Consider the following 20,596-nt stretch of genomic DNA (forward strand, 5'->3'; position numbering starts at 1 on the left):
ATTTTGTGGTTGTTTTTTAAACATATTTTTTGATGGCTTATTCGGTAAATTGCTTTAGGGTTATTCGATTTACGTCTTTTGTTTTGCTTCGGCGCAGTGCACGATCTATTAAATAATAAATTTAACTAGTATTAAAGAAATTACTCGGCCTTCTGTTTGACAGAAAATGTGTGTTTCGGTAATTAAATTATGTGTGCTTGTCGAGTATTCTCTTTAACGGAGTAAAAATTAAGTAATAAATTAAATGTAAATTGCCTTTGATGTGAGCGAACTTGCTTTGAGCTGTTTTTTAATTTGGTATTTAAATTTAGATGTACAATAAATATTAGTAGAAAGAGCGAAACAAGCAAACAGCTCAAAGGTGAGTAAGTAGCGGTTATGTTGCACGGAATAATTTGGAACTTGGAACTTGGCACTCATTTTGAGCGATTCGTCATGCAACATCCAATTAGTAGGTGTCAATAAAAGCCAATTGGATCGATCAAATAAACATAACTATAGAGTGGTAAATACTACTAACATTAAGCTAAACGAACCCGGAAAATACGCTTAAACTTTAAGGAGCACGCTCATCACACACGCATCATCACACTCTCTCACACTCAGGAAAATGGGAAATGGAAAACGGCCGCCGGCGCATTCGACATTTGTTTCATATTTATTTGCTATCAACTTGTTTTAACTAAGTTTCGTAAACGCACTGGAGCTGTTTACCCTTTAGACTCTGTACAGCAAATCTTTACGGAAAGTTTCCATCTAGTTGTGTATGGTATTGCACTTATGGCTTAAAGTTTTAACTTTAAAGGACTAACTAAAGCAGTCTCGGCTGTGTCTCGATGTGTCTCTAGTGGTTTTATAGAATGGCACTGGATTGGAAGCTGCAGCTGATGCACAATTGATCTATTGCTATGGGATGTGTGGGATGTGGGGCGTACGATGTACTTGGGAGGAGCTGTAGCTTTGCTATGGCACAGTCGCCTTTAAGTAAGAGTCTTGACTAGTATACAAAAAAAATGTAAATTACACAATTACAATTAATAAAAAACACAAAACACTGCGATCTGCGATAAACAAGAACAAAACGAGCGGCGAGATCGTATTGGCCATGGATCCGAAATACGAAATACGAGTATCGAAGTTCGATCAAGCCATTTGCTGCACTTTGGATCTGCTAAACATATATAAACTGCTGTCTAACTAACTGGCTTGGTTTTTCTGCGGGAAAACGTCGAGGTTTGGTGTTTTGGTAAAACAGAGTTTCTACCCAATAAAGCGATAAAGAATATTGTGGGGGTTCTATACTTTTTTGCGGACATATGGAACTTGTTACTTGCTTCTGGCTTTACTTTCATAGTCTTATTTTGATGCTTCTATATTTTTGATTTATAAAATGAATTTAAAATAAGTGTAAATATAAAAAGTATGCAAATAGTATGAATTTAAAGTGAGTTTTAAGAACTATCAGCTCTAGGCACCACAGAAATACATTTTGAATTTAAATCTGAAGCAAAAATCAATTATTTGTAATGAGTACAAGATTCTGTGAAAGTAAAGACCAGAGTACAAGATCTAGCACACTATGGAGTCCTATAAGCCTATCGTAAGTTCAGGAACTGACACTGAAAGCTATAGCCTGGAGGGGATCACCTCCCCCTCCGCTCTCTCCGCACCAACCAAGTCCCGAATATTGCCTAGAGAATCCTGGCCAGAAGCCTAGCGCTGCGCATGCGTGTGCGACATGTGCGAGTGCGTCGAATGCGGCGGCGGCACGTGCGGCACGTGGGCGTGGTGCCCGTGTCCGCCGTATTGGGCGTGGGAAAGGGGCGAGGCCTGGCCACCGCTGTAGCCCGACTGCATCAGGCTCTGCTCGAGGCTGTAGTGCGAGGGCGGCGCCGGCGGGTGACCCAGATGAGCGTGCCCGTGATGGCCGTATATCAATTGTCTTACTTTCGAGTCCTCGTCGGCGATGTTGTAGCTGAGCTCCGTCTCCTCGAATCCGGTGGCCGACATCCGCTGGTCGCCGCCACCAACGCTGGGCGGATCCGGAGAGTTGAGGCAGGTCTGGATGAGCTGCTTGCCCGCCTCCGAGGTGATCATCGGCTGCAGCTTGCGCGTGGCAAATGTGTACACGTGGCCCGTCTCGCTGGCCACCAGCAGCATCACCTGCGTCCCGGTCAGCGTGGACAGCTCGTAGGCCTGCAAGCAAAGAGGGAGAGCAGAGGATCGTGTTAAGTACTCGATGCTATCGGAATAGGAATCGGAATCGGTATCGGGTACTTGCGAGCCAACTGGCGAGGCAGACTGGCGAGGCGTGTGTTGCCCGAGCGGCACATAAATTTACCCCACCAACTATGCGATTATGTTGCAGCGATAAGAAGCGTTAAGCGGGACCCCGAATGTGCCGGACTTTAAATTACCAGAGATGGCAGCGTGATCAGGGAAGTTTGGGTAACTACAAACTATAATATTCAAAAAAAATGTTGTACCCAAAATTGTTAATATAGAGTTATTCCTGATAAGGCAAGATATTATTTACTTGTTAAAGTACTAAAGTTAAATTACATAATATTAAAAGTTTAAATAGTATTGAAATCAAGTAGTTGTGACATTATAAGTACGGTTACATCTGTCTATCTGACTCCACAACAAAAGGATTTTATCGGATTTTCTATTAACTGCTAGGATCAGTTTGGAAATTTATATTATTTGATGAGCATGAACTTTGTCGTTTAGATGAGAAATATTGTATTTAGTAAGTCCCTAATAAGTTATTTTTACAGACTTCTGTTTTTTTCCTGTTTTTCAATAACGCCTCTTGTTTTTTAAGGCTTTAAGCTCTTAATGACTTATTAACCCATATCACTTTTATTAGCCCCCCACAAAATCGTATATGTTTTGTAAAACATCCCTAATCTGTAATAAACCCAAGTAGATCACGGCAAGCCCATTTCGTATGTCTACGCCAGAGAAGTCAGTAGGTCCGGACCCTTCATTCCCTTTCATGTTTCTCAGGACGCCCACGCAAAAGACCCGAAAGTCACGCAAGCATCGCGATGGAGCTCCATGGTCGATACTCGCATCACCTCCCCGGACCAAGTTTCTGTACATTAGATGGTAGACGGTAGCCTAAGCTGCCTATCAACAGCTCGTAATTACTATAAAAGCGATAAAGTCGCTGTCGGTCTGGCGGGCAAAACAGTTTTTGCTACTTTTCCGCCACTTTTGCTGCCGTGAGTCGAAAAACACAGCGCATAAATAACTGGCGGACCAAGAAGCAAAAGCAAACGCTTCGGGAACATTTATTAATATTAATGAAATTGTTGTACACATTGTTGGTCGGATTGCGATGGGGATTGGGTATTGGGGATCGCATAGGATCGTATCGGATCGGATTGGATTGGATTGGATGAGAATGGGATGGGGGTTAACCCACTCCATCGATTGGCTGCCAATTTTATGTGTAACATGTGTAAATGCAAACAATTGACACGGTCCGAAAGCGGAATCTGAATCGGATTTCGATTATTCTCGTTCTGATTCCGATTCACATTCTGAATCTGATTCTGAGTAGGTGTCGATTGTGTGCCTAGGTAGCTGCCCGCGTATCCGCGAACAGGCCAACAATTCATGTCAATTTGAATTTCGAACAAAGACAAAAGGACACGACTCGGTATTGGGGCGAGGATTGGGGTACGAAAGCGTTGACAGGACAAGAAGGCAGCCCCAGAGACCGCGGGCTGTTCCGTCCAGATGGAGAGTCATTTGTTAGAAGCCGATTGTTGCCTGTTTTCGTTGCCCCCCCTTACATATGTGTTGCCCCTTGTGTTGTTGAGGCAACAACAGCCTGTTGCATGTGGCCAAAAGGCGAGCCGACTTGGAGCCTCTTGGCCCGGCTTTCTGGGGCTTATCTGGGCACAATCTGCCGACGCGGCTGGGGCTTAAGCTTCCGTGCTGGAAGCTGAAGGCTGGAAGCTGGTCCCCCCAAAAACAAACAATTCCCAAGCTCCAACCCAATCCCAAGCCTCGTGATTTCAATTTAACACCTTTTGGCGGCATTTTGCGCCCGTGTGCCCTTTTAACCATGGCCAATTGTTGGGAACTTGTCGATGGCTTGTTCGATGGCTGTGCATTATGCAGAAGCCAGAAGCGAAAGCCTCGGATCGATGATAATGCGGCCCACGCAATTAGGCTGGCCAGCAAATGAGATCACTTCTGGACATTAGCTCACTTTTCACTCTTGTGGCCTTTTTTGGCCCCACTGCCACCCACGCGAAAAAGCGTCCCCAGATCGTCTTGGCCAGATCGAAATGACCAAAATTGGCCAGTGGAAAGCATGCCAACAGGTTGGCGCGACCACTCTCTGGGCCAAGTTCATTGGCCGCAATTTGTTGGCCGGTAGGGTTGGTGGATGGCGTATGGCGTATGGCGGATTGCAGATTGCCTTTGCCTTGCTCTGCGCTTTTTGCTGCCACCGCTGGTAGCGCCAAGTCGAAATCCCATTGTCTGCCTGTCAACTGTCCGCCGGCTGGACATCGATGAGGGACCGCATCAAAGTCACCAAAATGATATTTTTTTTGGAGCGCATATAGAGGCGGCCTTTTGTCCCGGGCGTGCGCCTGTCATAAGTTTCGGCCCCCGAGAACCACAATCTCGGGTGGGGGAACCCACGTCCCAGGGGTCAAATGTTTTGGATACCCTAACCGATGAAGCAATGCCTTTTTGGTATCAAATAACCTTTGCAAAAGTGCTGAAGTAGAATAAATCTATCACCTTATGTGTAAACTTGCACCGCAAGCAAGTATAGATTCTAAGTCAGCATCTTAAAAAATGGTAAAACAATTGCTTTGCATAATGAAAGCATCTGCAAACTATAACACATTATTTAGCAAATTAATTTAACTTCTTAGTATTTATATCTATTTTTACTAAGATTTGGAATCTAAGAATGAATCTACCACTTTACTATCTACCTCTATATACCTTTTTGGTCGTTTTACAGAATCTAAAAGTGTCTATCAAGCACTAGGAAATAATAATTAAAATCTGTTCTTCAGTAAAAAGAAAATTTATTCTTGATACATATATTATTACTTCTAATCCTATTCTGAGTGTACTTAAAGCTTTAAAGTTTAAACTTTTTTTATATTCCCCTTTTGAATTTAAGAGCTCGTACGATTTTGTTTCGTTGGCCTGCTTGGGTCAAATATTTCATAAGATTTTGTGTCTTGGGCAAAGATCGTGCTGAGATCGTGATTTAGCGCCGCGATGTTGATGCTTTTTTGTCTGATTTTGATCGGGGGCTTGGTTTAGCTAGTGGCCAGGGAAGTCTATTTCAAAAATGTGAAAAATTTCATATGCGGCCCCGCAGATCGATGGAAAGCAGCAGGAGCAAATGCAGTGGCATTATGTAAGTTTGCGTGTGAAAATTGGTCATTTGAAAATGCCAAGGCACTGGCCACATTGCAGCGAGTGGGCCAGAATCCGCAAGGAGCACGCATCAATTGTTTTTGGGGGAGGAGTGGCTGTGGATGTGGATGTGGATGCGGATTGTGGGCTGGCAACTGGTGGGCAGCCTCCTTTGAATGCAATTGCGGCGGCAAATTAACATTTTATGAAGCCGAAAACAAAGGGAAACGCGGAATCGTGGGCTACCGCGCTTACACAACGCCGCCAAAGCCACCAAACAGTTGGCTTGAACAGACGCGATCTGGCCAAAAAGCAGAGGATCTGCGGCTACTGTTCTAGAGACAAGCGAGAGAACTTCGCGGGCACAGTGGTTGTAGTTCGAATTTAGAATTAAAATAAAATATTTGAGATATGATCTATTGATATGCAATAATTGCAATGATGTCTTGAAATTAAATTAGCAATTTGGGGTTTAATGTCTTGAGCACATACTGACACTAAACTTTTAAAAAGAAAGGAGTGGTTTTAAGTTTATAGATCAGTTATGTTTTATTTTTAAGTAGTTTTGAGTAAGCATTGATTATTTTGTTTCAGTTTTATATAAGGTCTCGTTGTTTGAGGTTTGAAAACAAAAAGTTATAAGTTTGCGAAAAAGTTCCATTAGCGTTCCGAAAACAGTTTTTAAGTTGATTTCTTTTCCTACTTAAAACTGAAAATATGTTTTAATATGAAACAAGTTAAACTGATCTCTAAAGTGACATGATAACAAATAAAGTTAAGCTGAAATTACTATTTTTCACGCAAATGTTGGAGATATCGAGGTAGAATTTCTTATAATTTATTGCAAACTGTTATCTTTTTAAGAAACTTTTTTTAAGTTATGAGTTTTTATTGATATAGCGTTCCCTGCAAGGTGGTTTTGATAAGGAAATTTAATTGGATTCCTTAAGGATTCTTTTCCCCAGTATTCCTAAGGAATCTCGGCTATCCTCACCACTGTGCCGATGGCCAGATGACGATAAATCCCCGCTCTTTCTGGAGGGAGAACAATGCCAGAGTTCTAAGGGGAACTTTTGGATTCCGTCGCAACCGAATCCCCGAAGCATTTATTAATTGCACATGCGCTCGAAACGTGGCCAAATGTCAACATCCCAATTGCAGCGCCAATCGTGGTTGGGATGGGGATGGTATAGGAATGGTATAGGGGTACTCCTGCCGATCTTACCTTCTTCATGATGCCCGTTTTGCGCTTGGAGAAGGTCGTGTAGCGACGCAGCTTGTTGTCGATGTATTCCATTTTGATTTTGACACGTCCCTTTGTCTTTTTGCCGTTGGCGGGTGGAGACTTCTTATTGGGCAGTGGGTTGTAGCTGTCCACGCCATCGTCCACGGCTCCGCTGGCCACGCCATCGAGTCCTTGAAGGGTGAGTCCGCCGGAGGATCGATGGTGATCCTCGTAGCAGTCGCTGCCGGATCGCTTGAGACCCCTCTGTTGCTGTTGCTGTTGGGGATGTTGTTGCTGCTGCTGCTGCTGATGTTGCTGCTGCTGCTGCTGTTGTTGTTGCTGCTGCTGCTGCTGCTGTTGGGAGGCGTGTTGTGGGCTGTGGAGCGTTTGGCACTGGGTGGCAGGGGGTGCTCCTCCGCCGCCGCCAGCGGGATTTGCCCGCTGCATGGGCGGCACACCGCCCATATTCTGGAGCAGCCCACCCGAGGGCGGACGACCCGCCCCCAGGGCGGGATTGCCGTACATATCCGCCGGATCCGCCAGACTCAGCCCAATACTACTCATCGAGTAGTTGAGATTGTAGCGCGAGTCACCTCGCGTCGGATCCATTCTGAGGTAAAAGTTCTCCACCGTGGAGCCGTAGAAATCCAAGGCACCGCGCGCGTCTATTATTGCGTTTGGGCTTTCTGGCCTGTGTGAATATCTACTGAAATCCGGCCGCGGCACACTTTTCCGATCGGATCTCTCTCGCTTTATATTCCAAAAATAAAACTACACAGAAAAACACACAACGCGCGCGTTTCGCTGGCGCTTTTCTTAGGTTTTTTTGCTGCGACGGCGCGTTTCTGGGGCGGGTTTTTTGTGGCCGGCTGCCTGGGGGCCAAGTTCTTAGCCCGCAAAACGGTTAGCAACCCGGGTTTTCGGCCAGGAACGCGATTTTTGTTAAGTTTTTAGTGCAACGCCGACGTTTTGCAACACGCACACACGCACACTCGCACACACACACACAGGAGAGTTGACAGCTGACAGTCCTGCAGTGTTGGAATGTGGCGGAAAGCCAGGGATGCAGCGCTCGAGTGTTGCGAAGTGAGGCGGCTTGGCGGCAAATTTGAATTTAATGGCGCAAAGTGGATTTTGTTTTCGTGGCCAAAGTTGTATATTCTTTTTATGGCTTTTAGTTTCTGTATGGCTTTTTGTTTTAACTTAAATATTTATTTTATTTGATTTAATTTTAGTTTTTTATGTTTCTTTTGTAGTTAAAAGTTTCTTCCTGATTTGTAGAATTTTTTTATAGCATTAATTTAGTTCAATGTTGATTGAAGTCCTTTTTTTGTTGAGCAGATTTACTAGATTCTACCGCGAGTTGCAATGTTTTTTTGTAGTTTATTAAGTTTTGTTTTATTTTCTGACCGATTTTGTAGGTTTATCATTGATGTTTTTACTTTCCTTCCTTTATTTCCTTGTGCTGCTTCCTTTGATTGCTTTTGTCTTTTAATGGCCTTTAAAAATAATTAAATTAAAGGTTTAGCTCTTGATGATTTCCTCTCGAGTCTTGTTTTAATTTCCTTCTTTCTTCAAACTTATCGCAAGTCTTTTTGTAAAAAAAATCCTTTTGAGTTTGTTTTGATTTCGTTGTTTCCGTGCAGTTATGGGAAATATTTGTGCTTTTGTTTGTTCCGTATGCGTTGCATTTAGTTTTCTTGTTGCTTATTTGTCGCTAGGCACTTGTTTGGACTGTTTACTTTATTTGTGGCGATTTTATTGTGGTTCATTCCAAATACGATTCGAAACGATTCGACGGTCTAAACTGAGCTAAACTTGCGATCGATGGCTGGCAACGTTGTTGCTCAGATGGCGTGCAAATACCTAATAAACTTCCACCGACGATGTTCGTTCGATATTCCAAACTTGGGCCGACCGGTTCTCTCTTTACGAAAGAGACCTATTGCCATCCAGCTCTCTTCGATCGGGGGAAAGAGCATTGGGTATATAGAAAAAACCCCCTTATTTATTCGTTTTTTCCACCGCTGTCTTTCATTTTGCAGAGGCGGCTGGCTTTATGGCTTAATTAATTAGATGGCCACGCCCCCATATGCATACTCATTCGCTGCGCATGCGCAGTGCGCATAGATCGGGGATTTCGATTTCGGTTTCGGAAAAAAAAACATATAGTACTTTTGGCTCCTCCCCTTTGAATCACTTTGTGATTGTGGGTTTTGTAATTACCTGGCAGCGCCATTTTAGCGTGCTTTTCGCTTATCATCTCTGTTAATTTAGTTAATTTGTGATTTTGTAATTTCTTTTTTTTTTGTTTTTTGAGATTTTACAGCCCCGTCTTTTGCGGGCATTTCAAGTCCCCACTGACAATAACAACAAGAACCACAAAAAGCGATACACTTAAACTATGCCAGGAATTTTTTAGCCCCGGCCAATATGGTCAGAATGCTCTAGAGGATTTGCGTGGTGGGCCCACTTGTACACAGGAGCACGAGTATTTCGCCATGTCCTTAAATAGAGGTTCGCAAGAAAATTCTGCAAGGCGATCGCCGGGGGGGCGGGGGCGGCAAGGTGGGCATGGCCACGTGCAGTGACTAACAGATAGCCAGGAGATATATAGGAAAGTCAGATAAATCGATACACTCACTTCTCCACTCCATTCCACTCCACCGATCCCCGAGCCGATCCGAAGATCGAAGATCGAAGATGATGCATTCCCCCGGCTGCAAATGGTCATCGTTGCCTTTTCCAGCCATCGGTGTCGTTGTCGCCAGCTTGTCTCTTCCGCGAATAAGCCAGGTCTTCAGGAGCAGGGTCTCGGTCTCCAATTCCAGGATGAGGACCACATCCAACCACAACCACAACCAGCAGCACAGCCCTCCGCCTCTTGCATTTAATTAGAATGAAATATAGAAACTCGATGGTTTGTCTACCTGCCCGGGCTGCCTAATGATTTAAATTAATCATAATGACTGTCAAAATAGAACGTTTGCCGCTGGCAACGGATCATATAAGGATCGATCCACGCAGCGGGCACCCGGTCCTCGGACTTGGGGTTCATCTGCCTCATGGGCACTTAGGAAAAAAGGGTGATACTGAAGTTGTACTGAGTCATTTTTTATTATTTATAAATATAGGTATTTAAAACGTGTTAGTTTAATATTGGTTTTGTTTTAAATTTTAGTAATAGAACACCTAGTTCCTAAAGACTATAGATAGTATTCGTTTAGATCTAAATAATATACAACGTTCCATGAACATAAGGATTGGTTATCACAATCTGTTGGCAATTAACCTTTCTTAATATACAAACCAAAATATATAAATAAATAATTTACACTGATGACTCACAATTTGTATGATCTCCGAAACTATACCAATAACTATGGTAGAATGTCCATTGAATATTGAAGAAAATAGGGCTAATTAATTTAATTACAATTTTTGTACCTTCTCTTGATAGCTGTTAGGATAATGTGTATCCTCTCTCAAATACTTTACAATGTTTTAATAGAATTGTTTTTTCCAAAAGATCTTTTTGCAATGAATTTACATCACAATACATTATATTAGTTTAGATTATTATAATCCTAGCTTTGTCAAGTATACGTTTTAATTTATAGGACTATATACAGTTTACCACGTGGATATAAAATTAAATAATACATTTTACCAGTTGAATTGATTTAACCCAGTTAAATCTATTAGCTTATGATACTAAATAAACTGTTTTAAGAGCTTTAAATTATTTTCCCGAGTGTATATCGATGGTGCTCCTTGTCCTGCTGACATTTCATCATACTCACACGGCCTGGCTTGTTGGCTTGTTGGCCTGTAAGTCTGGTCTAAGGTTCTCACAATTGTAGACGCGTTCTGTGCAGCGCTTACTAATTGGTTAGTTGGCTGCAGGCTGGGGTTTTCAGAGTCTTCAGCCCGTGGTCCACCACCATCCAGATCCCCTTTCTCCGCCCCTTTCTCCAGCTGGATTCTGGTGGCTCCAGTGCGGCTGTCTTTCTAGGCGATCGTCAGCCGAAGTCAGCCTGTCTGGCCGAGAACTCTTGGCTAAAAGGCCTCCTGGCTCAGCTGGGAACAACTGCAACATGCTGTATTTTTTTGCCATCGGATTTTCCACGGAATTCTCCTCAGCTGAACATTTCTAATACTTAATTATTTGCCAGCGTTCGCTTGCCGTTTTACGTGCATTTATTTCAGATATGGAGAGGCTGCTCCTGTTCCTCAAATTCCCCATTACGTAATCCTTCAGAGTTCACCTTCAAAACGGTGGACAGATCATCTTGGCATTCCTGTGTAGGCAAAGGTATAGGTATATTCCCGAATATATTTATAACTTAAGAGGAACGGTTTGTTCCATTTACGATTTCGAACAACTTTTTGATTTTGCAGCTAGCCATAGCCGCATATGTGTATTTATATGTATATATAGACTTTTTTACTATTTATAGCGCTACTTGGGCATTTGCCTTAAGCCAAAGCCAAAGTGTTTTAAATAGTCGAAATATGTAAATTTCTGTTTAGACTTTTTTAGCAGAATCATGTGGGAAAGTGTCTGCAAGAGGTTGGGTTAGGATATTGGTTAAAGAAAGAGATTTTGATCGAATTTCAGTAAGAAATATTTTGCAAGGCTTAGAAAAGATTAAATGCGTTATAATCGGAAACAATATATAAACAATATATTGCAATGATAAATATAAAAGTCACCACACAAAGTAAAGTAAAATTTATGTGAAAAGTAAAGTAAAAAGTAAGATAAATTGAGTTCGGTTCCCAGAGTCAAATTAACAAACAACCTTAAGATACAATTTAAGATTTACTATTAAATTTAAAAACTTGTGTACAACATTTAACATTACAATAATATCTTAGAAAGAATACATTTTTCTCTTCAAAAAACCCAAGCGTTTTTGAAAATGCAATAATAAATGTTATATGGCACACGCAATTTTATAAATCCTAAAGAAATATATTAAAACCAGAAACCATATATCCTATTAAAACTGCATCATCAAACAATTATTCAAAAAATGAAATCTATTAAAAGTCTTCAAAAAATAAAATCTATTAAGAGTCGATACACAATATTAAAGGTGTAATATCAAATTAAAAACGAAAGACATGCAAGAGGCAAATAAAAGTGTAATAAAGCAAAAACACAACGACCAATCCCCCAAGTGCTATTTAAAATAGAAAATCTATTATCTGAAAAACAAGCTAGTTGATTTACACACTCAGACTAGCGAGCGCACTCCTTATACAGATGGGACTCAAGATCGAATGAATATATCTGATTGAATATAAGAACGTGGCACATGTGTGCGATGCATGAGAGAAACTGAGAAACTCAGGTGTCTAATTGGGCGCTGGGGTGACAATGAACCACTTAACCAAGCCAACTCCATCGCACTAAGCCAAAGCCCAGAGATTGACAAAAGCCGGCAGAGAAAACCGCCAACGCCAGCTCAAAAGTCGAACCAATTGGCAATTGGTACAGGCGATCCGAATGTTTTTTTTTCGTTGTCCAGGCTCATGAATAACGCATAAGATTGGTTGGGAATCGGAATCGAAATCAGGATCGGGCTCTTCGCTCCGGGTTCTTCGCTCCTGGCTGCCTTTCGAAGGGGCAATTGTCTGGCCGTTTGTGTTACAATTTAAATAAAATTGCGGCTCCCTGGGCGAAAACAAAAGGAAAAGCAGACATCACTTGGGGTTTTCGAGTTTGAGTTTTCGGTTTTTGGTTTTTGGTTTTCTTTTGGGGCGAAGTGCAAGTACCGTTCTGGCACAGGAAACAAAAGCACCGCTACAATCATAAAACGATTAACAGGTCGTGACCGTTTCACCTGATTACCGGATTACCGGTAGTCCAGCTCATTTGCATTCACGGCGGTCACTCTTTTCACGGTGACAAGTGCAGGAAGTTCGGAACTCCCCTTACCTTCCCTTCCCACCGACCACTTAGTTCTAACTTCCTCGCCTTCCGCGCATTTTAATTCACTCAATATTTAATTATGAAAATCAAAAGGCAGACAAAGATTGGTGCGTGCTTCGCATGGAAGTGGGTTTTCAAAAGGCTTCTTTTCTTTTTTGGCCCCAAGTCGGGCTTTTAAACTAGGGGGCATACTAGCTCGAGGCCCCAACAAATTAGAACAGAATTATCCCACGCATCTCGGATAATGTACGCGAAATACTTGATCGATTGCCAGCGATCTATAGTTTGTTGTACTCGTACTCCAACTGACAACAACAAAAACAGCAACAATGATAACAAAAACAACAGCAGACAAGGAGGATCGTCGCAGACAGTCGAGAAAAGCATCAGAAAACAGAAAAGTACGGGGGACAGCAGCTTGGGATCTTCGGATCGTCGATGGCACAACAAATTTCAGCGCGTAGAACGGTAACTTATTTTTTCCTACCCGCTAACTAAGGGGTATGTGGGGTAGTTTGAATGGGGTCAAATTAAAAAAAATAATATGATACTTGAGCAGTCTTTCCTATCCCTTATTTCTCTCCGAATGTTAAATTTCCACACTTATTTGTCTATTTTATACGATTTATTTGAGCAAGGTTTAAATATTTCAAGTAGGAAATCAAATTATAAAAAATGATTTAAACTATTGACTTGGAATATTTGTTTAACATCTTCATATCTAAATTATACTATTATGTCTTTGTGTCTTAACAGAAAAGTGTAACCTAAGAAAAGTTACCTACTTTAAGGTTCTTAAATATTTTACAATCTTTATAGTCTAAAAGCAAGAAATAAAGTTAATATAATAATATCTAATTATTTTAATAGTTAGCTTGAAGTTATTAGAACTTTCTAAGAATTTAAACTGAATTAAGAACAGCTTAAGAATTGTTGAAGTCCAAGTTTCGGGAAAGGGTTCCCCATTTCATATTTTTGGACACCCCTAAGGGTCAAAGTTGTTGGCGGTTTATTTTATAAGATATTTTGTATTTAATTCTTTGAAAAATAAATAATAAAACCATTATGAGAAGCTATACAGAGAACTCCCACAGTTTGTATGCACAAATTAAAAACATAAAAATACCAGATCCTTGGATAACAGGTATCCCCCATTCGAGCTCTATCTTCCCGCCCAACTGGGGTCCACTTATTGTCAAGCTGCGCAGAAGCTAAGGAGGGGATCCGGGGAGCTCCAGGGGATGGGGGTGGGGATTCGATCCAGCCAAAGGAGTTGGAGGAGGAGGCTCACACAGCGATGTCTCCAGTTTGGCTGTGATAAAATGTGCGTAAGTGATCAGTTGGAAGACAACGACTCGGAATCGAAGACTCAGACTGAGATTCAGACTGCCACTGCGGCTTGGGGTTAAAATTCCTGGACTTGGCGATTCCTGGCGTTTTTTGTGCTGCTGCTGCTGCTGCTGGTGATGTTGCTGTTGCTTTTTCAACTCTCTCGGCACTCGGCAGCATTTTAAAATTACAAGTATGTAATTTTGCTGAAATCAAGCGCTCATATGAAAATTCCACTGGCACTGCAGAAGCTGTCGATCGATCTGGATCGCGATCGGTCGATCTTGCGGCCGCAATTGTGGAGCATTTTTAATTTGTGCCCGAGCTTTGACTTTTGCCAGAGCCTGGAAATCGGAGCAACGGATTCGCGATTGGGTTCGAACTTCGAGTGGCAGTGGAGGCCGGACTGTGCGACCTTATCGCGCCCACTGTGCACAAATGCACAAATGCACACACAAAATGTCAATTCTGCGCACGTCGGTTCACCAGGCATCCCAATCAGTCGTGGCCGGGCCACCACATGCCCCCGATCCCCGCCAGAATCGAATCCCCCTGCCAGAGAGGGGGTGGACGAGCTGCTGGTCAGGCTCCTTTAACTTCTGACTGGCTTTCTGGCCTGGCAGCTCGTCATCATTATCTCTGCGCTCTGCCAACATCACAAATAATATGAGGAAAGCACAAAAAGGCCAAGACAATCGAGGGCCCAAAGAGCTCGAGAGGACTTCTGGCCTGCAAATAAACTATTTCAATCAATGCGTTTGTCGTCGGGCCATCGATCGCATGCCAAAGGTAGTTAGGCATCCCATAGGATGAGTTGTGGGCTCTTCGATTGGCTTTTTCGAGGTATTTTAGGGTGGCTGGGGATGGAAATGGGCCCAAAGGTGAGAGGCAAACCATAAGTAACGCAAGGTAACGTACATTTTCTTTGGGAAATTCCACTAAGTTCTTTCAAGTTGTTGTTAAATATCACAGTTAATTCAGTTGAATGACCGATATATATCATTTATCTAAGCGAAGTGATTAACTTAATTTACAAACTAAAGTTTTTCATATTTTGAACTTTATTTAAATTCGCGCCATTTTACAACAGACAAAGTACAGTACTTAAACGGCAGATGTCACTTCCAGTTCTTTAATCAGCCTCCAGATGGCGCCAATTTTCAAACGATTTCGAATGGTTTTTGTCTTGACTTATTGGTTGAAAACATGGATTAACCATCCACTGCTTTAAGCGCACTGCTTTATAAAGATGCTTGGCGCCTTTATTCAAACAAAAGTGTTTAAGAATATTTTTGCTTCATAAATTATTTGAATTTTTGGTACTTTTAAAAAAATGTTGCCTGATCGGGAATATTTTTTGTCCCGATCAGGGTACACATGCAAGGTTTTTATGTTACAAATGATTCATTTATGTCCGTAAGTTACCTTTACAGGAAGATATTTCGATCACTGATTTAGTGCAAATTTCAAGTTTGCATGGTTTTAGTAATACGTATTAGACTGAACCAAAATATATACAATAATCTCCCAAAAATCATTAATTATTATCTCTGTTGTGAACTTATGAACTAAATATAATGGGGAAAACACAGAAATAATAAGCTTAGCTTCGCCTAATGAAATTTATAATTTAGTCTTTGCAAAAACATGCAAGTTGTCACAGCGGGAATTGTGGTTCTATCCTGCCTATTTATTGGCACTAAAGAAGGATCGGGACACTTGTTTGAACCCAATTGTGGTTTATCAAGGTCTGTCGACGTGTGTTCGCGGGTTTCAGCAGGTGGAAGTGCGCACATATTATCGAATCCATGGATGGTTATGATAATCGGTTCTGAAATATACGGAGGCACCCTTATCAACGCTCGTAAGTATTTTAATTTGCTGTTTAATTCAATTTAATGTTAAGTCTCACTCTTCCAGAATTTGTTCTGACAGCAGCGCATTGCATATCCCGCGGACACATGCAAGTGCAGATATAATACTTTTCCATAGACATTTTCCTATATCTTTTTGCAGGAAGGTGCGAGTGGGCGAGTATGAGACGTTGAATCCTAGGGATGATTGCAGTTCGGGGACTTGCATTCCAACGGCCTATGAAATAGATGTCGATAAGAAAATTGTTCACCGTGATTTTGATGGTTCTAAGAATGATATAGGTCTGCTTCGAATGGCCAAAACTGTTCAATACTCAGGTAATGAAATGAGTTAACAAAGAATAACCCTATAATCTAAAAATCTTTTCTTAAGATTATGTCAGGCCGATTTGCCTTATCGTCAATGAGCAAGTGGAATACATTCCATTATTTAACGTCACCAGCTGGGGTCAGTCTGAACATGGTCGCCTGGGCAGTTCCATTCAAGTAGCCACCATAGAAAATATTGATCGTCAATATTGCAACCGGAGATTCAAGACTAGCGATGATGTATCCCAGGTATGTGCTGGAAGACCATCCAATCCGACATGTGTGGGGAGCTCTGGAGGCCCGTTGAGCGCGGAACTAAACTATGGGGGAGTTTCACGGGTCTTCCAGTACGGTGTTATCAGCAATACATCTTTATCTTGCGGAAGCCTAGCAAATTACCCAAATATAACTTACTTTACAAACTGGATATTGGATGTTGTTATTCATTTTGAAAACTAAAGTTATCCATACTACTTTTCATAACTTTTAATAAAGATGCCTATGCCTTTAAATGAAATGTCGAATTTTTAAACCCTGTTTTTATTTAAAGTACCCAGTATTCATCTGATATCCTTTTGCATATCGTAACTAGAAATATTCCTTCTCAGGGCCCACCCGCAAAATTTTGCTTATATCATAACTTATAATTATTTTTCATTTCTAACTTAAGCAGAGTCCCCTTAAGCGGTGTACCAATCGTTTAGAACTTACATACAAATCAAATATTCTAAAAAAAAATTACGAATTCAAAAAATTAATCATTTGAGTGTTAGGACTGGATTGAATGTCAAAATAAAAAAGTTTGATGTATGTTCTATTTTTCGTTTAATTTTAATTTATTAATTCAATATTCAGTAATAAAATATCAATAAGATTCGAATTGTCAAGATGATCAGTCTTTCTTTTTGCTACCTTTTATGTGTGTACTAACGGTTTTATTTAAGTCAGCATAAATTTGTGGATTTTGAAAGATTTATAAATTTTTAATAAATAAAGTTTGGTTTAAAATTAAATGCCAAGTTATGATTAGGTTTTTAAATTTCTTAATTTGTTTTTTTGATTTTGCTTTGCAGCAGTATTTTGAGTCCAACGAAAAAAAGTGATATTTTCAAAAGTCAAGTTCATCATAATGTTTCTTATGCTAAAACACATTTCAATAATATTTGAATTGTACTAGTACTAGCATTTTTTCAGTAAAGTACTTTTCAGTTCAATCCATATCCACATTTATCCGATGGGATTGGATGACTCGCTGCTTTTATTCTCACGGCCCAATTAATAGGGAAGACTTTTCTAAGCACCAGACCTGCCAGCGAAAACTTTTCGCCGAAGAGCCGACTTTCATTGTCGAATCGTCTGGCATCAGCATTAAATATTATTAATTTTTGTACTCATCAGCACAAGGTGAACAGGGAACGGGGCTCGTTTTCAGTGGAAGTAGAGTCAGAAGCGCAGAAGTAAAGCACAAGAGCACGAGAATCCCCTTTTGGAAAAGAGTTTGGGGTCGTCGAACTGGCTGCATTTAAATGGTGTTAAGTACACTGCAATTAGGTGGAAATCGCTGCAGTTTTCATTAACTGGGTTTTGTGAAAATTGTGGAATTATTTGGAGCGATGAGTCAATAAAAAAGTAATAAATGTATTTTAACTATAGAGTACAAAATACTCATTTATTTCAGTAGATGTAAAAGTTTAAGAGTACGCAAATAAATAAAAGAATGTTAATAACTATTATCTTGTGAATTTTTATTTTTTTTTTCTATATGTTGTTGATTTTTGGTCTCTTAGAAAGTTCTTTCTTATAAATAGGGGAGTGGGAACAAAACCGGCGAGTCACCCAACCCCATCGACTCGGGTTCATTGCGATCGGGTTCAGATTTAAGGAAGTGCCAAATAAATTGGCTACGCGTCATCGAGATATGGTGACTGAAATTGTGAGGCAAAGCAAAACAAAACCAAAACGCTCTCTAGAAATCATTGGCCAAAACTCAACTCTCAATTATGGCCATGTTTATAAACACAATTTCGTCTGATTTTTCGCATGTGTGAGACAACTCTTTTTGCAGAGTGCAACGAACGGCACTCGAGTTGTGAATTGTGAATTTTGGGCTATTCGTATTTGTTTTGTTTACGCGCATTCGCGGCTTTTGGCCGTCTTATCAGTCGTTTGCCAAAATATATAAATACAACTTGTAGTCACTTCGCGCGTGGTCGTTGTCGACGGGGAGATAAATACGCCTACGATTTCCCTCTGAGAAAAGAGTTAATATAGATTAAGGAGATAAAAAATCGTTTTATCTTTGGCTAGACTTTCACTAAGTCTGATTTCAATAAGTAAATATGTTGGCTTTAAATTAAACAGGGGAAATTTTTTGTATCTTATTGTTATATACATCTTAACACCTGGGTTGTAGGTGCTAAGTTTGTATTTAACTGGCGAATAAAAAAATATTTTTAGTTCCTTCAATAGAAAAAAGAATAAGTAGGCCATAAAGAATAAATTGTATACGATTGTATATAGGCTATTATAGAACTAAGTAAACAAATCCTTAATGTTTATCCTTCGTTTTATTAACCAGTAGTTCTGCAATAAACATACTGATAAGATAAAATGGTTCATAAATCGATCTTGCCTCATTTAAATGGCAGATGTCATCACAGTCCCCAGCTGATAAGCCCTGATCGATATAGGATCTTGGGTAACACTACATCACCCCATAATGCAATCCCCCAAGAACAATAAGGGTGCAGTTGAGGGCATTTTGAAATTAATCGTATATATCATTTGTACGCATAAGGAAGCACTTTTTTGCACAATCTCGATGTAGTCATCGATATCGGTGATATTTCCAATTCGTTGCAATAACTTGACTGATAAGAAAAAAGCAGAGAGGCTGTCCTGTCATCGACATCGGAATACCCTCTTATCGTGCAACAGCGCACGGGGCGTATGATTAATAAAATCCGAATAAACAAAAGGTAGATACACAGCGAAAAAAGGGGGGCAGCAAGGGGGGCGGGAAAAAGAGAGGCACACCTTCGGAAAGTAAACGACAACTTGACCTAAATTTTAGACTCGAAAAACTCAGGAGGCGAGAGTAAAAATGTGAGCAGAAGAGAGCCCCAAGTGACGGAGACAACTTTTACAAATCGCTGCATTTAAATAAACAAAACTACGAGGCGTGCTAATTTTTATGAATTTCATAACATGATTTTAATTTTAATCAGACAACGCTGCGTATTACGTGAAAGCTCTCTGATGCGTTGCGTTTCTCGACTGCGAAGTCACGCATGCGCGCCAAAAATCCACAAAATCCAACTGCACTTCTGTATTTCTAAGGCGAAAAAAGAGGGGAGTCTAAACACAAATCGGAGTGGGTAAGGCCCCAAAAATCGGGGGTCGGGGGTTACGAAGTGGATTGCCGGTTTATGCGGGCGTGGTGTTGTTGTTTCTTATGTTTTTTTTTCGTATAGCTCTTCTCCCAAAAAAGCAGAAAGCAAACGAAAATGAAAGCGAGAGCCGAAAAAATAAAAAATAAACGCTGGCTGCGCAGACGACTTTGTCTTTCTGTTGGTATCTGTGTTTTCTTCAGATTGTGTGGGTGCCTTTTGGGTCTCCCTTTGTGTGACGTCACACGGCCGAGCGAATAACGGTGCATTGGGTTTATTGATGAAATACCCAACGAAATGTACAATTCTAATGGAAGGTTCGGATTTAAATACGAATGTTTACTACGCAGAAACAAATGATATACTTTCTTGGAAACCATTTATGGCATATTTAATATTTAAGAGAATATTTAAAATTTTACATTAGCAAATCAAAATTTCTAAATTAATAAATTTTTAAAATATTTTTTACTTTATAAGTCTAATCTCATAAATGTTATATTTGAAAACTTTTTCAAGTTACACTGACAAAAATCACTTTGAAGTGGTTAAAAGAAAAGAAGAAATGTGGTTAAGAGGTCGCAACAAATCAAAAAAATTAATTGGAACGCTGGAATATTAACTCAAAGTCAATAAAGTAATATTCGTTATAAATATTTTTAAGAACGATAAAAAAAATATTATTTCGCTAGGAAGCTATAGATCAAATAAATCAAATAAATCATTTTTAGCACCAGAAATCTTGATTATCTTTTAAGCTACTATCATATCCGTTTCCAGTTTCTTAAGTCGTATCTGCAAAAATCATATACTGATACCCCAAACTCACAGCTAAGGCCCCGAAATGCATATTATTTACGTTTAATGGCCTGGCACTTGGACTTTTTGCCTGCGGCAGTAAAAACAAGAACTTGCCAAGTGAACTGCCTTGCGACGAGAGTAAAAGTGATTGGGAAAAACTTTTGCTTTTTTACCTGATCTTGGCTCTCGCTCTCATCCACAGGTAGTTGTGTTTTGCCTTTGCTTTTGCTTTGCTCGTGCTTTGCTCATGCTTAGCTGTTGCTGTTGCTGTTGCTATTGCTTTTGTTGTAAAGACGGCGCAGTAACGGCGACGTCGACGTTT

General features: G+C 40.6%; 2 protein-coding genes across 2 annotated transcripts in view; one reads left to right on the forward strand and one right to left on the reverse strand.

The window, feature by feature from the left end:
* Positions 1-7,753, reverse strand: part of bs (serum response factor blistered) — a 29,600-nt gene extending 21,847 nt beyond the window's left edge. The window contains exons 1-2 of the mRNA XM_017074651.4: positions 6,632-7,753; positions 1,948-2,196 (exon numbers count right to left, since the gene is read on the reverse strand). Of these exons, the coding sequence (XP_016930140.3) occupies positions 1,948-2,196; positions 6,632-7,240 (858 nt within the window). The 5' untranslated portion in view covers positions 7,241-7,753. The remainder of the gene's footprint in view (positions 1-1,947; positions 2,197-6,631) is intronic.
* A 7,763-nt stretch (positions 7,754-15,516) lies between these two features.
* On the forward strand, positions 15,517-16,751 carry LOC108008139 (serine protease grass-like). The gene is made up of 4 exons (XM_070994764.1): positions 15,517-15,765; positions 15,822-15,868; positions 15,922-16,093; positions 16,149-16,751. The coding sequence occupies exons 1-4, from the start codon at positions 15,549-15,551 to the stop codon at positions 16,541-16,543; spliced, it is 831 nt and encodes a 276-aa protein (XP_070850865.1). The 5' UTR covers positions 15,517-15,548; the 3' UTR covers positions 16,544-16,751.
* The last annotated feature ends 3,845 nt before the right edge of the window (positions 16,752-20,596 follow it).

The sequence above is a fragment of the Drosophila suzukii genome, chromosome 2R (genome assembly GCF_043229965.1).
Source record: "Drosophila suzukii chromosome 2R, CBGP_Dsuzu_IsoJpt1.0, whole genome shotgun sequence".
Taxonomy (NCBI): Eukaryota; Metazoa; Arthropoda; class Insecta; order Diptera; family Drosophilidae; genus Drosophila; species Drosophila suzukii.